General features: G+C 37.2%; 1 protein-coding gene across 1 annotated transcript in view; it reads right to left on the bottom strand.

Moving 5' to 3' along the window:
- LOC309879246 (uncharacterized protein) overlaps nt 1–8,628 on the bottom strand; it is a gene marked incomplete at its 5' end in the record, with an annotated part of 28,908 nt that extends 20,280 nt beyond the window's left edge. The window contains 2 exons of the mRNA XM_082762782.1: nt 2,783–3,053; nt 7,998–8,628. Of these exons, the coding sequence (XP_082618908.1) occupies nt 2,783–3,053; nt 7,998–8,628 (902 nt within the window). The remainder of the gene's footprint in view (nt 1–2,782; nt 3,054–7,997) is intronic.
- Nucleotides 8,629–17,812: the final 9,184 nt, after the last annotated feature.

Genomic DNA, 17,812 nt, shown 5'->3' with positions numbered 1-17,812 from the left:
TGCAGGGCCTGGCATTTGACCATATTGAACATCATGAGGTCATGAGTTATATAGCATTAATTAGGGGAGAAGAAAAGGTTTATAACGATGTTGCTAGGCTAGTTGAGAGGCTAAGGTCTCTAGTCTGCAGAGTGAGCCAACACAACAGCACATATGTACCTCTTTAATGTTCTTCATCTGACATTTTCAGAAGTTAGTGATGCATTGTGCATTCTGCTGGAAAGATCTTAAACATGCCCCATTACTGGAGGATGCAGAGGTTTCACCTTGTGAAAAAGATATTCTTTCAGGTGTCCCAGGCTGGACACAGAAAATCCAGCACATCCAAGTTCACTGATCACTTTTGAAAGAAACGTTGGCCTTGTAAGTTTATAATACAAAATCAAGGACAGTGAAGATATAGCAGAGAAGGACAATATGTGGCTGAGATTGTACAGATGACAAAATAACAAACAAAAGCACTTTGACAGAGTCCAGCTACTAAACAGATAATTATTTATCTGTGTCAAGTCTGGTGTCTGAGTTACTTGAAGTTATTTTATTTTATTTGGGAAAGTGACTAGTTTGATGCTTTCAATAAATTAATAAACCCCCATATTTCTGACTAATTTCTTCCTTGATCTTTTAGTAAGGATCTAACAGTTTCTTTTCTAAGGTTAAAAGGAACATTCACAGCTAGAAGCAGCACTTGAGTTAGAGACAGAGATGACGATGTTGATTGTAGGTACTGTTTTCTGGTTAGAAACCAGAAAAACTGTCCAGGAGTCCAGGGAAAGGAGAATGTGGAGTACTTAATTAAATTTGCCAAAGAGCAAGTCATCCAGTGGGCAGGTGGAAAGTGAAGGGCTCATACTTTCACAGCACAGCATCTCCATATATCTAATGCAAAGGCTGGCTGGTAGCCAAAAATGAGAGTGCTGGTGGATTGATAATGGCTTGCTGATCTCTTCTACTTAATTTGTGATGGCACTGATTGCTCTCTCAAGTAAGGATGCAACAATCATTGCATCATCTGTCTATCTATTACATAAAGACACTCATTTACAAGCCCCCACTTGCTTTCAACATGCAGGAAAGGGAAAGCTGTAAGCATATAGCAACAATGTGACTGGACAGGAAGCACTGCGATATACTTTTGAGAAGAGAAAGGAATATTTTCTCCACAGTTCAACCATCAAATAGATCCAAGCTGTCTGTACTCAGCTGTGTCAATACCTTGGCACTATCTCACATTTCAAACTCAACAATAATGAACAATGTTCCTCACAATACTTCTGCAAATTGTGTCAACATCAGATTGCAGGTAGAGAAACAGGGACAAAAATAACTTGCCCCAAATTGTTACATCATTCCACATTCTACCATTAAAGCCATTTATTGAGACATCCCATAGGCTCCAAAGGATAGAAAAAAATGCCATCAGTTGCTTTGAAAACTACAGGGAAAAGGAGAAGTCTGTCTCATTAGTTTGCAGGAGAGAGGTAGCATAATGAAAAATGGGGACCTGTGTGAAAGAAGTTCAAGGTCTTTGGTAGAGTTGCCTTTTTTATAATGTAAGGTGTACGCCTATTCATCTATTTCAGTTGAGGGTGGGGGGGAAGGATTGGGAGAGGAAGCAAAAACTCTCATTTGTATTTAGCACTTTTTTGCTGGTTTTAAAAGCAAATTGTGTTTCTTTGGCAGAAATGATTCATAAGTAAATTGATTCAGCTTCTGATTTGTCCTATAGTGCTTTTAGTGACCAACCACATAGCTATTCCAAGGAAATTAAAAACTGTGAAGCTACACTGAGAATCACACACTCTTTTTATGTCTTTTTTTTTTTTTTTTTTCCCTTCTGTAAAATAGTTCAGAATTCTTTGAAAATTTTTGACTGTGAATCAGAGTAAAGAGAATGACACAATTTGACGTATTAGGATGTCATTTGCAACTTGAAAACTGATAATTTAAAACACCATTTCCAAATGTGAATGTGTGAAGGTCTCTTACATGACATATTCATAAATCTGAGGAACACAAGGGTTTAATTTTGTAAAAGTTTTGCCTACACTTGTACACATATTTTGTCCTATCAAAGGTTACTCCTACATGTGAAACTAATGAAGCAGGAATCTATTTTATTAGATATATAAATATATATATATTAGATATATAAATAATATATATATTGTCTTCTACTCTCAAAGTTACCTTGAAACAGATATGTATTAATACAATATCACCTTTCTTTGTCTTCAAAGAGCATGAATACATTGGCTTTGCCAAGTCAGATGCTCTATACACTTATCACTTACTTTTGTCCGCACAATGGCCAAATGGAAGGTACCATTTCAGCATTTAATGTGTGATTACCAAAAAACATGCAGAGAGAAAGGAAGAAAAAGCCAATAAAAAAAAAATGAAGGAAAATGGTAGTAGTTTAGTTGTAAACAGAAGATGACAGAAGCAGATGACAAGAGAGGGGGAAAAAAAAAAAAAAAAAAAGAAAAATAGAAAAAAAGATGGAAGAGGTATTAAGACAGAGAATTGGCAGCTATAGTGGAAAACACGAAATAAAATGCAGGATCAAAAAAGTCCCATAGCAGTGAAAGTTTCCAATTCATGCAGTACTAAATGTAAAACCACAGGAGCACCAGAGAGACAAATTTCAGCCTTCTGTGGGAATTCTTCCACAGATTAAAATAGAATTAAAATTAACATCCTGATCTGTATCGTAGCCCAGCAGATTAAAACTGATGGGCTTCCTTGCCTACTCTCTGACCCAAGAACTTCAGAATTTTACCTTTTTGAGACTAATGTCCTCCATCTTGCCATACGTTCACAAGACAATTTTTTCTCCAGCTTCCTCATTTTTCCTTGATCAGGCAGAACAAAAAATGCTGAAGCACCTCCTTTATAATCCATTTGCACGACTGTGGAAGACAGCTGTTCATCATAGCCATGCTTGAACAGGCCCATTCCAAACATCATTGGGACTTCAACAGCCTTGTTCCCATCCACAAAAAATTTTTCCTTTTTAGTGTACTTTGGGTCAAAGGGTTTTTCCCATTCAGCTTGAAATACAAGACACAGAGTTATAGGATATTTTGAGCACATGAAACCATAGGACACATTCATAGAAGTAGAAACTGTTACACCTGGATCAGCTTCAAAGATAAACCAGTTTGCAACAAGCACTTGGTCTTACTGAATACTCATAATAGTTCAATAGGAAGAAGACTGTGATGTACAAAACCCCCTCATTTCTTTCAGCAGGACTGATTGTACTTAATTTAAATTTCTCACCAAATATTCTAATCTGTAAAGGGACGTGTGCATTTTTCCTTCAAAACAACCATTTCAAGGTGCCTATAAAGCCCTCATATGATGCAGCCTTTAAACAGGAGCTAAGAAGAAAGATTGTCCCTTTTGCTTGTTCCCACCAAAGGGACTTGTAGAGGGAGAAATGAGGGTTAAATTCTCTAGAGAAATAATGAGATTCAGGTTACTTCCAGAATGAAGGGTTTCATATGACACTTTACCTGATTGTATTTAAAAACACAAAGAACCTAATCATACGAAACTGCTGGGGTAAAAAATAAAATAAATAAATAAACTCAAAACATTAAATTTCCAAATGCTTTTCACTTAGTCATAGTGAAACAAACTGTCTAAATTGAAATTCTGAAGGATTATTACTGGGAAGAAATTTCTAAACTGAATTCTAGATACTCACCTCATCCATTTCAGAGGCCGAGCTAGATATAAAAAAGGAGGAAGAAGGTTTTTGGTTTTCATGGTGCTTGTTTGGTTTGTTTGTTTGCTTGCTTTTTGTTTTGTTTTTAAAGAAAGGCATTTCTCTGTAGTAAATTTTGCTTTGAATAACAAAGGTCACCTTTGATCAAGTTTAGCAGGCAAAAGCAGAATCACAATATTAAATGAAGTGCCACCAAGAAAATCATGAAACAAGATGGTATTATTTTTGATTTGTGCTTGAACAATGATTACTAGGCAGCTTAGTATAAATGAACTTATTATCTGCTGTCTCTACCATCTGCAGAATAGCCATGAACAGCACTTACATCCTACTTTGAAAAAGTGAAATGAGATTTAGTTACTGCATGTCTTGGGCTACAAAAATATAAACTGACAACCATCATTACTCTTAAGACAAGAAAATTTACTGATTTCATGTTTCTTCATTAGTACTGACCACAATAACACAATTCTGATGTTATTGGCTGACTTCTTTCATCAAACATGTAACAGGCAGGATTTTTGCCTTGATAAGGTTTAAGGAAAAAAAAAAAGAAAAAAGAAAAAAAAAAAAAAAGGGAAAAAAAAGAATCACAAAAATGTGAATGACACAATTCCTGAAACACTCCAACAACCTTTACGCAATGCTCAACTTAGGGAAAACACCCACTGATTTCAAAATGAGCTTTACTTGATTAAAAACTGAGTAGAATGTTAGAATTTAACACACAGGTTTGACAGAGATGATATTCAGTAATCCTCTCCTCCTCTTTCATAGGAACTCTCATTCCTTACACTCTCCTCTTTCTTATGAGGTTACCTTCTAGGATGGCACCTTTCTCAAATGCTTTACAGAGTTCAAGTGGAAAAATTAATCTCACCGTATGATACTTTGTGGTGATCTGCTCAACTAGGGAATGATAAGGGACCCGTTTACTGTGGTAGAATAGCATGTCCACTGGCTGAGAAACAGGAAAACATTTCCAGACTTTTGTCCTTAGGGAAGGACTTCTAAACTAAGTTATACCACAAAAAAAAAACAGAAAGGACAGTCACCAGTACTGTGCAAGGAAAGCTGTAATGTATATAGAGAGAACAAGACTCCAGAAGAGTCTTGATAATACGAAATTTCTCTGGCTTTTTTCCCCATTGTGTATCAAGTTTTCCCTCTTAGAACATTTGAGGTTTTACTGAATCTATTGCTCTGTTTGCAAACACCTTTCAGGGGAAAAAAATGTGGGGTTTTTTTGTTTGTTTGTTTGTTTGTTTTGTTGTTTTTTTGCTAGTTTTTAAAAACATGACATATGGTACTTAAAAACCTCTCTTGAAAACGTTATTTCAGACAAAAGAGTATGTACTCAAGAGAATTAAGAAATACTAGTCATATGGATTCTAAAGAGCTTCATTTAACTCTGGCCAAACCTTCAGAGATTAACACAAGGAACAGGGGCACAGATGAAAAGTAAAACAATAAAAATCTGATTATGAGTTACTTTGGGGGGAATTGTCATACTGAGGACAGGAATGGAAACACCTAAGTTAATAGTTTTGAAAGAATATAATTTTTAATGCATGCCTTCTCCATTTCAGTTTAAAAGCTTGACAATATTTTTAGCAGATAAATTGCATAATATTATTTTTCTGCAATTGCTTAGTTTTCAGAATGTGATAAAATGAGTAAGAGAGAGGTTTGAAAGAATTAGAATAGAATTTGAATAGTTCAGTCGGAAAGGATCTGTAAAGATTGTCAAGTCCAATTTCCTGACTACTTCAGGGCTACCCAAAAGTTCCAGCATATTATTGAGTGCATCGCCCAAATGCCCCTGAACACTTATGGGCATGGGACATCAACCCTCTTTCTAGGAAGCCTGTTCCAGTGTTTGACAACCCTCATAGAACAGAAATTTTTCCTTAGTCTGAACCTACCCAGGTGCAACTTTGTGCAGTTCCCTCACATTCTGACATTGGTAACTAAGACAAAGAGATCAGCCCTTCCTCTTCTCAGAAAGTTGTAAAGAGCAATGAGATCACCTCTGAGCCTCCTCTTCTCCAGATCAGACATTTCAAGTGTCCTCAACCTCTCCCCATACAACCTGTCTTCCGACTCTTCTACCAGCTTTTTTGTCTTCCTTTGGATGCATTCAAGTATCTTAGCATCCTTTTTATATTGTGGAGCCCAGAACTGCACACAATATTCAAGGAGAGGCAAGACTGGTGATAAATACGGCAGAATAGTGACTATCTGCTATCTCTATTCATTACAACACTTTGGGCTCCACCATTGAACCAGTTCATCACCCAGTACAGCGTGAACCTGTTTATCTCACAGTTGGACATTACCTTCAGAAGGATACTGTGAGGGACAGTATCAAAGACCCTAATGAAATACAGAAAGATTACATCCACTGCCTTCCCTTCATCTGCTAAGTGGGTGATCTTATCAAACTACTAAGGCAGGACTTTCCCTTCATGATCCATGGTGACTATGCCTGACATTCTTTAAATGACTTTCAATAACACTCAGGACAATGTTCTCCATGACGTTTCCAGGAGCTGATGTCTATCATTTCCTGGGGCTTCTCTCATGCCCATCTTGTAGAATGGTGTAATGGCTAGACATCAGAGACCTCCCCAAACTCCCATGACCTTTGGTAAATTGTTGAGAGGGGTCCAGCTATAACATCCACTAACTTCTTCAGTGCTCTTTCAGTACATTGGGGTGAACATTAGGCCCCACAAACTTATGAACATTCAGCTGATAGAACAAGTCCCTTGCAATTTTGGTGACCACAAATGGAAAGGCCACCAGTTATGAAGCTTAAAGTCTACTCTCTTCAAGTCCAGGATGGCAAATCTGCTGACCTTTTTTTCTCATGCCACCAAAAATTTTGAACTCAACTATTTCATAACCACCATGGTCAAGACAGCCACATACCATCACATCTCCCCCAAGACCTACAGAATCAGCGAATATGATATTAGTGCTATCATCCTGGGTGGGTGGTTGATAGTAGACACCCAAAAAGACATCTGCTTTGCTATCCATCCCTATAAAACCTCATCCAGAGGCTCTCTACCACATTATTCCAACCTAATTTCAGGTCGGAAATTAGGAAAAATTTATTCTCAGAAGGAGTAGTTGATCTTGAAGGTTTTTTCCAAACTTAATGATTCTATGATTATCTCTAAGTACAAGGGCTATCCACTCTGATCTCCTTCTTGCGTACTGTGCAATGCCTTGTTTCGCCTACCCTGCCTATCCCTCCTGAACAGCCCTCCATCACAGCACTCCAACTGTAGGACTCATACCAGCAAGTCTCACTAATACCAATGATATCACAGCTCTAGGAGAGGACCAAAGCTTCCAGTTCATTTCCTTTGTTCCTCATACTGCATGCGTTGAGATACAAGCATTTCAGATGTGCTCCTAAAAAGAAGATACAGTATCTGTTATTAGATAACTCTTTAAGCCTTACAACCTTGCTTCTCTTCTTCTCATTATAGCAGTCTGAAAAGCTCTGGAAAGATCTGTAGACTGTATCTAAGCAAACTCCGTAAGTTACTTAAGAAAAACAAGCTTATTATCAGAAGGCTTGTATTTGATACTCTGGAAGGGGGGGAGGGGGGGAGGGGGGAAGGGGAGTCCATTTCTTCACTGGAAAATATTAGGATCTGCAAATCAAAAAAAAAAAAAAAAAATCGACACTATTATTGAAGGCATACTGAAAACAGAACATCAGTGTGAAACTAAAACTATTTTTACACATTTAGCTTTGGATACATAATTATAGTCCGTAACTGCAGAAATATTGAGTAAGTGCATGGCTTTGCTTTTACGTAACATCTTGTTTTACTTTAACAGTGTTCTTTAAATTTATCTCCAAAGGTGTTAAACCAAAAATCCTAAGTGGAGAAGGAAAAAGTCTTAGTATAAAAATAAATCTTACTAGATTGTAAAGGACTACATACCTTACTGCATAGAAATGCCTTCCTGAAAGTATATTTCACTTTTTATTGAGAAAGAAATGTATACATTAAAATATATGTGGAAAATTTGCCTTAAATTTTGCTAAAATTATCATCAGCATTAAGCAGACAATAATTTCTAATAGCTTTGTTTATAATTAAACATGAATGAGGACCAAAAGTAAAACAAGATATGATTCCCTATGATAAACATATTGCAAAAAAAGGTGATGAAGTCGAAGACTGACCTGAGGAAATAGTACATGAAGTAAGAGAATAAGATATGTATATCTTACCATTAAAATAAATATAACTAATGAGGAGAATTTCAGTAAGTGGATCAAGGTTATTTATGAGGTCCCTGATTTTCCCATTGGTTCTTCCTGCTACATATTCATTGATCTTCATCTGGGCTTGATTAGCCCTCTTGAAGTTCATAGGATAAGCTTCTCCTTCATAGAAGTTTCTGAGATTATTTAAAAATTTATCTTGTGGTTTCAACTGGTCAAGCACAAACAGGACATTTCCCATATTCAGTTGTAATGCCTCATTCTTTCTGTTTACCATTTGCATGAGTTGACGATAACCTTCATGTATTTGGTTTTCAGAAATTTCACGTGGGTTAAAACTAAGGACCCTAAGAATCTGTGTCAGAGTGTCAGATCTGGCACCGAGAGTCAGCATTGCAAAGGCAGTAGAGATGCTCAAGGGAGAAAAGAAAATATTCCCACTGTTTTCACGAGAAGAAATCTCCTTGTAGAAACAGCATGCAAACTGACAAACGCTGTTCCCTACAGTCTGCTGCAGCATATATCGATTTTCTTGGCCTCTTTGATTTTGGTTTCTTACACCTTGGCGATTAGGCTCATAGAGATAACTGTTGGAATGAATCCCAACAATTAAAAGGCACAGGAAAAACAGCTTCATGTTTGTATAAATCTGTAAAAGAAGAAAATAAAAATAACACTTGGCTTACAGATCTTTTTACCTCATAATTTGCAATAAGTCAGCCCCTTCACTGTACAGAACTAGCTCAGTACCAGTGATTCCAGGCCATTTGAATTCAGAGATACCAGCTTTCCATTTCAAGGAAGTAGGCTTTTGAATATTACTCAATTTACTGAACAAATTATGAAAGAATAAAAATTTAAATCAAAGCAAAGTGAAGTAATATGAAAAGCACCCTCATTAAGGTTAGGCTACATTTTCTCTGAAACATTTTTTTTTTTTTGTCTCCCCAGAGTTCTGTTTTTAATGTGGTTTCAAGTGATTAAAAAAAAAAAAAAAAAAAACTGTAAGTCAAAAGTACAGGTCTATACACAGGCAAGGGGGCCAGTCAAGACTAGTCAGTTAAATTTATCAAGATGAAAATAAACAAATAAATAAATAAATAACCAAAGTGAAAGAAACACACAGTATTCCTCCATTGTGACAATCAAAATATTACACACATTTTCAAATGGGCTATGGGTAAACATAGAGGCACCAGAGAGAAAGTAAATGCACTTCTTAATGAGGAAGAGATGAAAATTCACAGTAATTCCATAAAGCTTGAACAAATAAACACTATTTAAAAGCAAGCAACCAAATAAACTTCCATATAACTAATGAAAGAGAGAAATCTGCTTTGAGCAATTAGAAAATCATCAAGACCATTGAAAGACAATATTGTTTATTAAAAAAGGGAAATTGAGTTAACTATGCAGAAAAGCAAATGGAATCAAGTGTGCCTGCTGCATGCAAAGTTTCAGATTTGTGACTGAAAATTATCAACAAAACAAACAAACAAACAAAAAGATAGAGGAAACACGAGACCAATCATGCTTTTATCATCACAAATCCAGTAAGAGGTGATTTTAGGATAAAAGGCTGCAATGGCAAAATGTTAAGATGAATGAGTGAAATCTAGAGGAACAAAACTAAAAGATACCCACAGAACAGGAAAGCCTTTTCCAAACTAACAAGAAAATAATCCATTCACATCTGTAGCAATACCTTTAACTCTAGAAATTAGTATTAATGGTTCCCTAATTAGTTCAACAACTTTTGTCAACAGACAGAAGAAAGTAAAGAGGTGGAACATATTTAGAAATCTAGAACATCCTCCTGTAGTATGTTGCTTTACCTACAGAATCTTTAATAAAATAAAATACTCCCTAGAATAAAATAAAAGGATTTTGAAATGGAAAACCTAAGTGAAATTATATTTAGACTCTCATGCCTTGTAAAATCATGTTGATTTGTTGAATCTTTACCAGCTCCCACATGACTCTGCATTTGCATTCTCCACTTTCCTATGTCTTGGTTCTCCAATATTCAGTGAATTCAGAATACGGATCTCTATGTTTATATATCGACACTCTTTGAATATTATGGTTATAACAATACTACTATTGCAAGGAAGAGCATCTGTTCCAACCTGAACCCCTTGCCAAACCACTTTCAGAAAGTTTGTTTTTATATCTACATAGTTAAAACTGTACACTGATTTGTTTGTGACCTGCTCCACTGTTACCCTTATTCTAATTCTTTTAACCTTTCACTTTATCCATTTTTTTTCCTGAGATCTCTAGAAGCTTTAGAAAGTAATACTTAAATCCCCACTTCTGCTTCATTTCATGCACCATATTTGCTATTTATCACACCTTTACTTCATTTAACTCTCTCAAACATTTCAACATGTTTTCCAAAAGAGGCTTATGCTATATGAATGTGCCCTCACAGAGGGTATATCTTTAATATTTAAAAAATAAACTAATAAAAAAATGCAAAAAGCTTTAAAATGTATTTTGAATAAGAAAATACAATTTATCAATTGATTATTTAGAAACAGTTGTAACAGTTGACAGTAATTCCACAGCAAAAAATATGCATGACTTACGGTACAGTCAAAGGGTCTCCTGTTGTGTTCACCAGGTCTGCACAGGTCCTTGCTCAGTTGTTTATGCTGCTGAACACAAAGCAGGGTATCCTCTAGTAAAGGTTAAGATCATCTAAGGGCTGTGACTCACACATTATAATTTTAGAGATTAGGCAGAGCAAACAACGTTGAAACTAGTTTTACTGGACACCTAACTTTGCTGAATATATGTCTCATGTGACATTTTATTATTCATGAATATCTGATCACCCTGGTTAGATTCAAACCACTTTTCTTCAAACTGAACCTGCTGCTTGTTAATATCAAACACTGATACACAGCTCAATTGCCAAAATTTATTTTTTTTCTATGAACAAGAGAGTCACCAGAAATAGTAATCAGTGATAGATCGTGAGTACAACTTCCATTCACTATAACATTTGTGCCATTAAGGTAAGAGAACTAGGCTTGATGCACTGGGACAATTTTTTTATTTATTATTTTATTTTATTTTTGTGTGTGTGTGTGAACTAGCCTGTTTGTCTCCTGCATATCCATGCCTGGGCATGATTGTCTCTGGATGATCTCAGTGATGATTCTAATAGTTGCAGGGTTTAAAACACTGTTTTGCTACATTAACAAATGCAGCCATAAATGTACCTCACTATACACTCCCACATGGAGGAACTGCTAGCAGTGTGAGCTGCTATAGCAACTCTGGGGCCACTTGCACAGCCGTGTGCCCAAGTGAAAAGGAATGCAGCCAGGATGCCATTGTATGCAGGTGATCCCAGTTACAAGTATGGCCTAGGGACAGGGGGTGGAAGCCTGGGAACGTGGGTGTTGAATAGCACAAGCCTTTAGACCAGCTTAATATCTTGTGATCTGGCATGTGGGGAGCAGGCCCCTCTGATCATGTGCCAAGTTCAGCTGGGTCAGATCAGACAGCCTGGTATCCTGAGCTCATCCCTACTCACTACAGTAATCTGTGACTGCTGTGGCAAGCCAGTGGGAGCACAGTGACAGCAGTGTTGAAGGAGAAACCTCTGGAGATCACGTAGTACAACCCATTGCTCAAGGCAGGGGGGTTGATGCTTGTAGGGAGGTACAGCAGTTTGCTCAGGATTGTGTCCAGTAGTGTTTTGATTGTTTCCAGTGACAGAGACTCCACAATCTCTCTGGGCATAATGTTTCGGTGTTTAAGTACACTGACAATAAGACAGGTTTTCTCACATATTTAAATAGAATTTTTTCTATCTTAATTTATGCTCATTGAAGCTTGTCCTGTCACTGGATGCCACGGAGAAGAGGCTGGCTCTTTCTATACTCCTCCCATCACCAACCAGGTATTTATTATGTGGGATCCCCCCAGGCCTTTTCTTCTCTGAGCTAAACAGTTCCAGAACTCTCAGACTCTCCTCATATGTCAGATCACCTTTCTTGACCATTACTGGAATCACTCCAGTATGCCCATGTCCTTCTAGTACTAGGGAGCCCAGCACTGGTCACAGCATTTCAAATGTGTGCACAAGCAGAGGGGAAGCATTGCCAAATCACGACCTGTTGGTGATGATCTTCATAATGAAGCAAGCATTTTAGGGCAGGGATTAACCTTTACTACGCACAAAATAGATTGAGTGCTGATCTCAATGGTGTTTCTAAACACCTTTAAAATACTAACCACAACAATAACTCAGTAACATTTTCTGGGAGGAAAGATGCAACCAGTGAAAGTCATTGATGATTACCACTTATCAAGCAACTCGTAGATTGGGGAAGAAGAAAATAAAAACAAAAACAAACAAACAAACAAAAAAAACTTCTTAAACAGGTGGTGTATAAAGTAAAGTCTGAGAAATAGAAGGCTCTGCGGTTATATACTGGACCGAAAAGATAATTTATTCTTTTTATTCTTTAGGCATAATACTCATGTGAAAGAGTACTTAATATATTATTTTCAATGTTTCTAGTAGAGTCAAGAATCTCACCTAGAACTACCTTTTAATAATGGGCTGAAGTGTTTGAAAACTGATTTCTGATGAAGAAAGGAAGGAAGGAAGCCCAATTAAATACAGACGCCATGCTAATGACAAGGTGACAGATGAATGACTAAGCTAGATTTGAACACACCTAGACCACACCTCAGGACACTTGTAGGAGAAAGCCTACTAGTGGACATGGAAAATCCTGCCCTACAATTGGAAAGAAAGCAAAGAAAACTGATACAGGATTGACACTATATATATATATGAAGAACATAAATCTCTTGACACTAGTACTAAAGAATGTCCAAACCTGTTTATCATATCTTTCTAGTGTCAAGCTATCAAAGAACTTCATATAAAGGAACAGTTTCTAACCCAACTGTATAATTTCTGTATTTGATGAAAAAAATGGAACCACAAACAATTATTTATATCTTTATAATAAACAGAACACTGGTTTAAAAAGAATTCAACCATTTAGTTCAATTTCAAAGACTGGGATATTCCAGAGTAATAATGAATGTGTTGAAGATGTGATATTGATAGTGAAAGAGGAAATTGTTTCATCTATACTTGGAGCTTTTTCAAAAGTCCCCACGTTTCCTAACAGAGCTAGCACTTAATTGTTTATATGTTATTAAGCACCTGCTGGCAAAATTTAGTGTAAATACATCTATTTGAAACAAAGATATTGAAATCAAGAGGTTTATTTATGGTCCTCTCTGCTACCCAGCAACCACTGGTAGCATGAGTAGGGAATTCTACTTCATAAACAAGGCCCGAAAGCCTCTCTTTAGCCTGTACTAAACCACAGATACCAGGTGCGTATATACTTTCAAAGGGACAGAGGAATCTCTTAATTTGTTGTCCCATTGAAACTGAAGCACCATAATTAAAAAGGGAGGCAACGGGGACTGGAAAACAGATTCATATTAAGTTGTACTTTTCTGGAACTGTCAGTACTTTCTCCAGAAAATTTAACAGATTTAGAGTATATAGACTGCATAATCTGTACGGTTACACCTAATTTAGGACACCTAGTTCCCTGCAACAGCAAAAATACTGGCTTTTAAAAGTGGTTCAGAGCTTGTAGGATTTCTCAAAAATGATTGCTCAGGAGGTAGAGCACTGTTAGTGATGACCTACATAGATAGAAATCATTCCAAGGCATCTCTGTTTAGTTTTGGGATTTTCAATAATCCTTTTAGTTCCTACCATTGCACTACACAACAAACAGGATGAGGAATTCACCAAGACTGAAATAACTTGGAGTGGGCTGGCAATTCCAGAAAGCATACAGCTAGTCCCAAAATCATCTGAAGTGTTTGTCCACCTGGAAGAAAACATTTAACCATAAATATCTTAAAATGTCAGAAAGCTATGGCAGATCTCTATCACAGGCTGGACAGCATAATTTGGGGTAGTGTCACCAGCATTCAGTGTTTGAGTACAGTAGAATGGATTTGCATACACTAAGCTGCCTTTAAAAAATGAAAGGAAAAAAAAAAAAAAAAAAGGCAATAAATAAATAAATAAATAAATAAATAAAGGCTAAATTGTTCTCTTCTTTCAACATCTTAATTATTTTTCCAAATATCTTGCTCAGTCTTTCTCTCTCTCTCATCTGCCAATGGAACAGACAGCAACCCACATATCTTATGTCCTCAAGATCCTGGTCAATATCTCAGCTTTCAATCTCCTTCCCCTCTAGAGCACCTCTTCTCCAGAGCCCCAGATTCAAAGTCACATGCTGTCCTAATTCACTCTCCAAGGGCCGATGGTAATCACAAATAAGTAGACCCACTTTATTCTTCAGCATTCCTTAAAAATACTTACTATTACCTAACCTATAACTGGGAATGCATGGATGTATGTAAGTCTTTCAATAATAGCTTTTCTTGAGGTTGCTATCCTCAAACCTAACAGTGTTTCTTCAGACATGGGAACACCTTTCAGGAAAAGGATAGAAGTGGCTGTGGTTTCGTAGCTCTTCTCCCTCCTGCCTCGCTCCCCACCTCTCTCTTTCGCTGGAAAGGAAGGAGGGAAGGATCCCACCCAGCTTCTCCTGACATCCCTTCTGTTGAGGGTTCAAACATTCTGACTCAACAGAGCCATATCATATTCCTGAGCCTCCTCTACTCTTTTAAGTATTCTTGCTTTCCTAGCCTGAAGTAAGGGCTCCAGAAAAGCTAGCAGGAAGAGTAAGGCAAAAATGTTAGATAGGACAGACCTCCTCAGTGCAACACCTCTCCTCCTGAGTTAGAGGGCAGTCTCTCACACTCAACCTTACCCTGAAATTCAGTGTCCTGTTAGCCCTCTTTTCTTGTGCCCCTTCAAACCCATCACCCCATACCACAAGTCCTCCGCACAACACCTTTACAATCACCACCTTCTCAAATGACTTCATTCCAAGTCCCTTCCTTCCAAGTCCCCTTCCACTCCAGTAACTCCACTCCACTAACACCTCTTGCCCTCACCTCCAGCATGTCTTTTAGAATCAAAGAGGCTACAGGAGAGGAAAAGAGGAGACAAAGAGGTGAGGACAAGAAGTAAATAGCAGTTTGTCTCAAGAAAACTGAAGAACCATCACTCTGAAGAACTCTGGTGTTAATTTACTGTTCATGGCTTCTCTTCAAAGCCAGGGAATTATTTCTTCTTCTGAATTAGTTCCCATCTACCTCAGCAGGTCCTTCAGCTATTTATGAGTTTCCTGCTACCAAAGAAAATTCCTTTCTTTTTTCTCCTCCTATGCAGTCTGTCTCACACTTCATAACTTTTGCCATTTTAATGGCTTGCCCTTACAAATTTTCCTTGATCAATCTTTTATGAAATTATACTGCTTTTAGGTTTCTGCCTGCTGAGAAAATTGGCATAATTCAGTTTTTCCATTAGCTTCAGCCGTCTCATTGTCTCAAAACACTAACCCCTTGAACATCAGACATCAAGGTTATTGACATTCTATGGTCAGTCCTTATCACCAGCTATTAAAATTTTAATTAAAAGAAGAGGTAGAAACACTATAGAAAAGAAAATCATTCTATATTAAAATGAGATTCACAGTTCAGCACAAAGAAAAAAGAATCAATATTAAATTAATAAACCATAAACATAGGCAACCATCCCAATAATGTCTTCAGTCTTGTTTTTCACTTCCTCCTCCCTGGGCTGATCTCCTTTCTGCAAGGCATTATGTCTCAAAATACACAAAACTAAAGAATTTCATGTCCTACACAGATAGAGATTACAGAATCACACAGAATCACAGAATTTCTAGGTTGGAAGAGACCTCAAGATCATCGAGTCCAACCTCTGACCTAACGCTAACAGTCCCCACTAAAACATATCCCTAAGCTCTACATCTAAACATCTTTTAAAGACTTCCAGGGATGGTGAATCCACCACTTCATTAATGACAATCCAAGCTGTAGAACTCTTGAAACATGTACATGAAGAAAAAAAATTGTTTATTCTGGCACCAGACACTAACACATTTTTCATCAATAAATCTCAACATGCTTCGTGTTGTCAAAGGTACATCAACGTCCGTTTTTTAGAGAACATGTAAACAGAAACATGCATGTTGTCAGTACAAACAACAGAAACCATGAAAGAGGATGACAGGACGGTTGTCAGAAGAAATACTGTTTGTTTTATGGATTATTATTGGACAAAATCAAGTTCAGGTTCATTTGGTTAAATACTGGGCTACCTAAATACTGCTGACTACCAGTTACCTAAATATTCTGACAGCAGGTGTAACAATTTAGTTAATTCTTATGAGAGCAGGGAGGAGAACCTAAGAGTTCATAAAGTGCAGCATGCATTCTCAAGGTTCTCCAGCTAGACAGGCAGTAAGACATCAGAGGTTGTAGACTGAAGAGGGCAACTAAGCAGTCTCAGAAAGTAAGTGCCACCATCCTTCATGTATAACTTAATCATGGAAAGGAGAATTTTCATTCTGGGATCAAAGGGAAGATAAAACTAAAAAAGAAAATAGAGCTGTGAGAAAATAGGATTGGAAAGCAAACTTTTCCATTTTGGGAGCTAGTCCTAGAGATTGCTATGTTGTGCAACAGATTACCTGATGGCACCAGAACCGAGAGCAAGATAAGTGAGGCAGACAACACAACGCTGAAGTGGTGCAGACTTCTAGAAGTCAAGCTAATTGTGCTGCTGTTGTGCTACTGTTCAGACATGACAACTCAGCTCTGCACAGCATATTGGTATGCCATAGACTCATGCCAGTTTATTCAGAACAAGTTTAGGTGTCTAGCATGACTTAACATTGCACAAACTGATCACAAACACCAACTCTCTCATCAAAAGCAGCACAAAACACCCACAACTCTGAGTGGAGTTCAATATGCACAAAAAGCTCAGAGAGCTGAGACTTAGCCATAGGCAGCAGTTCCAGCATTGCATTAAAGGAAGTTGCACGGTCCAGAATTAAGCTGGAAAACACAAACAGTACTTTGCATACTCTGTTTCTGACATGCCTGAGAATCCAGAGTACTAACAAAAAAATGAGGTCCAACTAGAAAGACACATCCTGGGAAGAACCATGCAACAGAGTTCCAAGCAACATGATTCCACTGTTTCTGATATCTGACCTAGCTCATCCAGGATTGCCTTAGACACATCTGTGAACATCTGCTTTGCACAGTGTAGGCAAGTTCTGGGAAGTAAGCAACTCTGATAAGAGTAACTCATGATGCATCTTGTGACCATGAGCCCAAAGCAATACAGATGTTATTATACAATAAATAGATAAATAAATAAAAAAGAAACAAAATTTTAACCAATAAACTGCTTTGGAAGAATTTACAAGCCACAGCAGCTGTATAGTACAGTAAGATCCTCATTCTTTAAGAGTAATTCAGAAATATCTTTTCACTAGACAACTTTGCACCATAAGATGAATTACTGATAATTAGAAGACAGGTTGTCGCTCACTGTAAATTGGATCCTGGTGCACAGACACACATGGAGATTAAAACTCTGAAATTACAACTAAAGAAAAAACTATGGATAGTGAAAATTGAAGAGGTAAAATTCAAACTTTACACCAAGAAGCTGGTGTAAATAGAAATTGTGTGAATTAGAGGTAGAGGTATGGATAAATAAATGGAGGAAAAATAATGTATTCTTTCCTGAAAGTAGAATCTTTAAAAACATATCATATCCTTGGTCTCATAAATTAAGTGAACTGGAAAGGGAAATAGGACAGAACAACTGAGAAAAAAATTTCATTGTGTCTCCTAGAACA

This window comes from Aythya marila, assembly GCF_965140915.1.
Source record: "Aythya marila genome assembly, chromosome: 5".
NCBI classification, from domain to species: domain Eukaryota; kingdom Metazoa; phylum Chordata; class Aves; order Anseriformes; family Anatidae; genus Aythya; species Aythya marila.
This window is presented reverse-complemented; position numbering and strand designations above follow the sequence as displayed.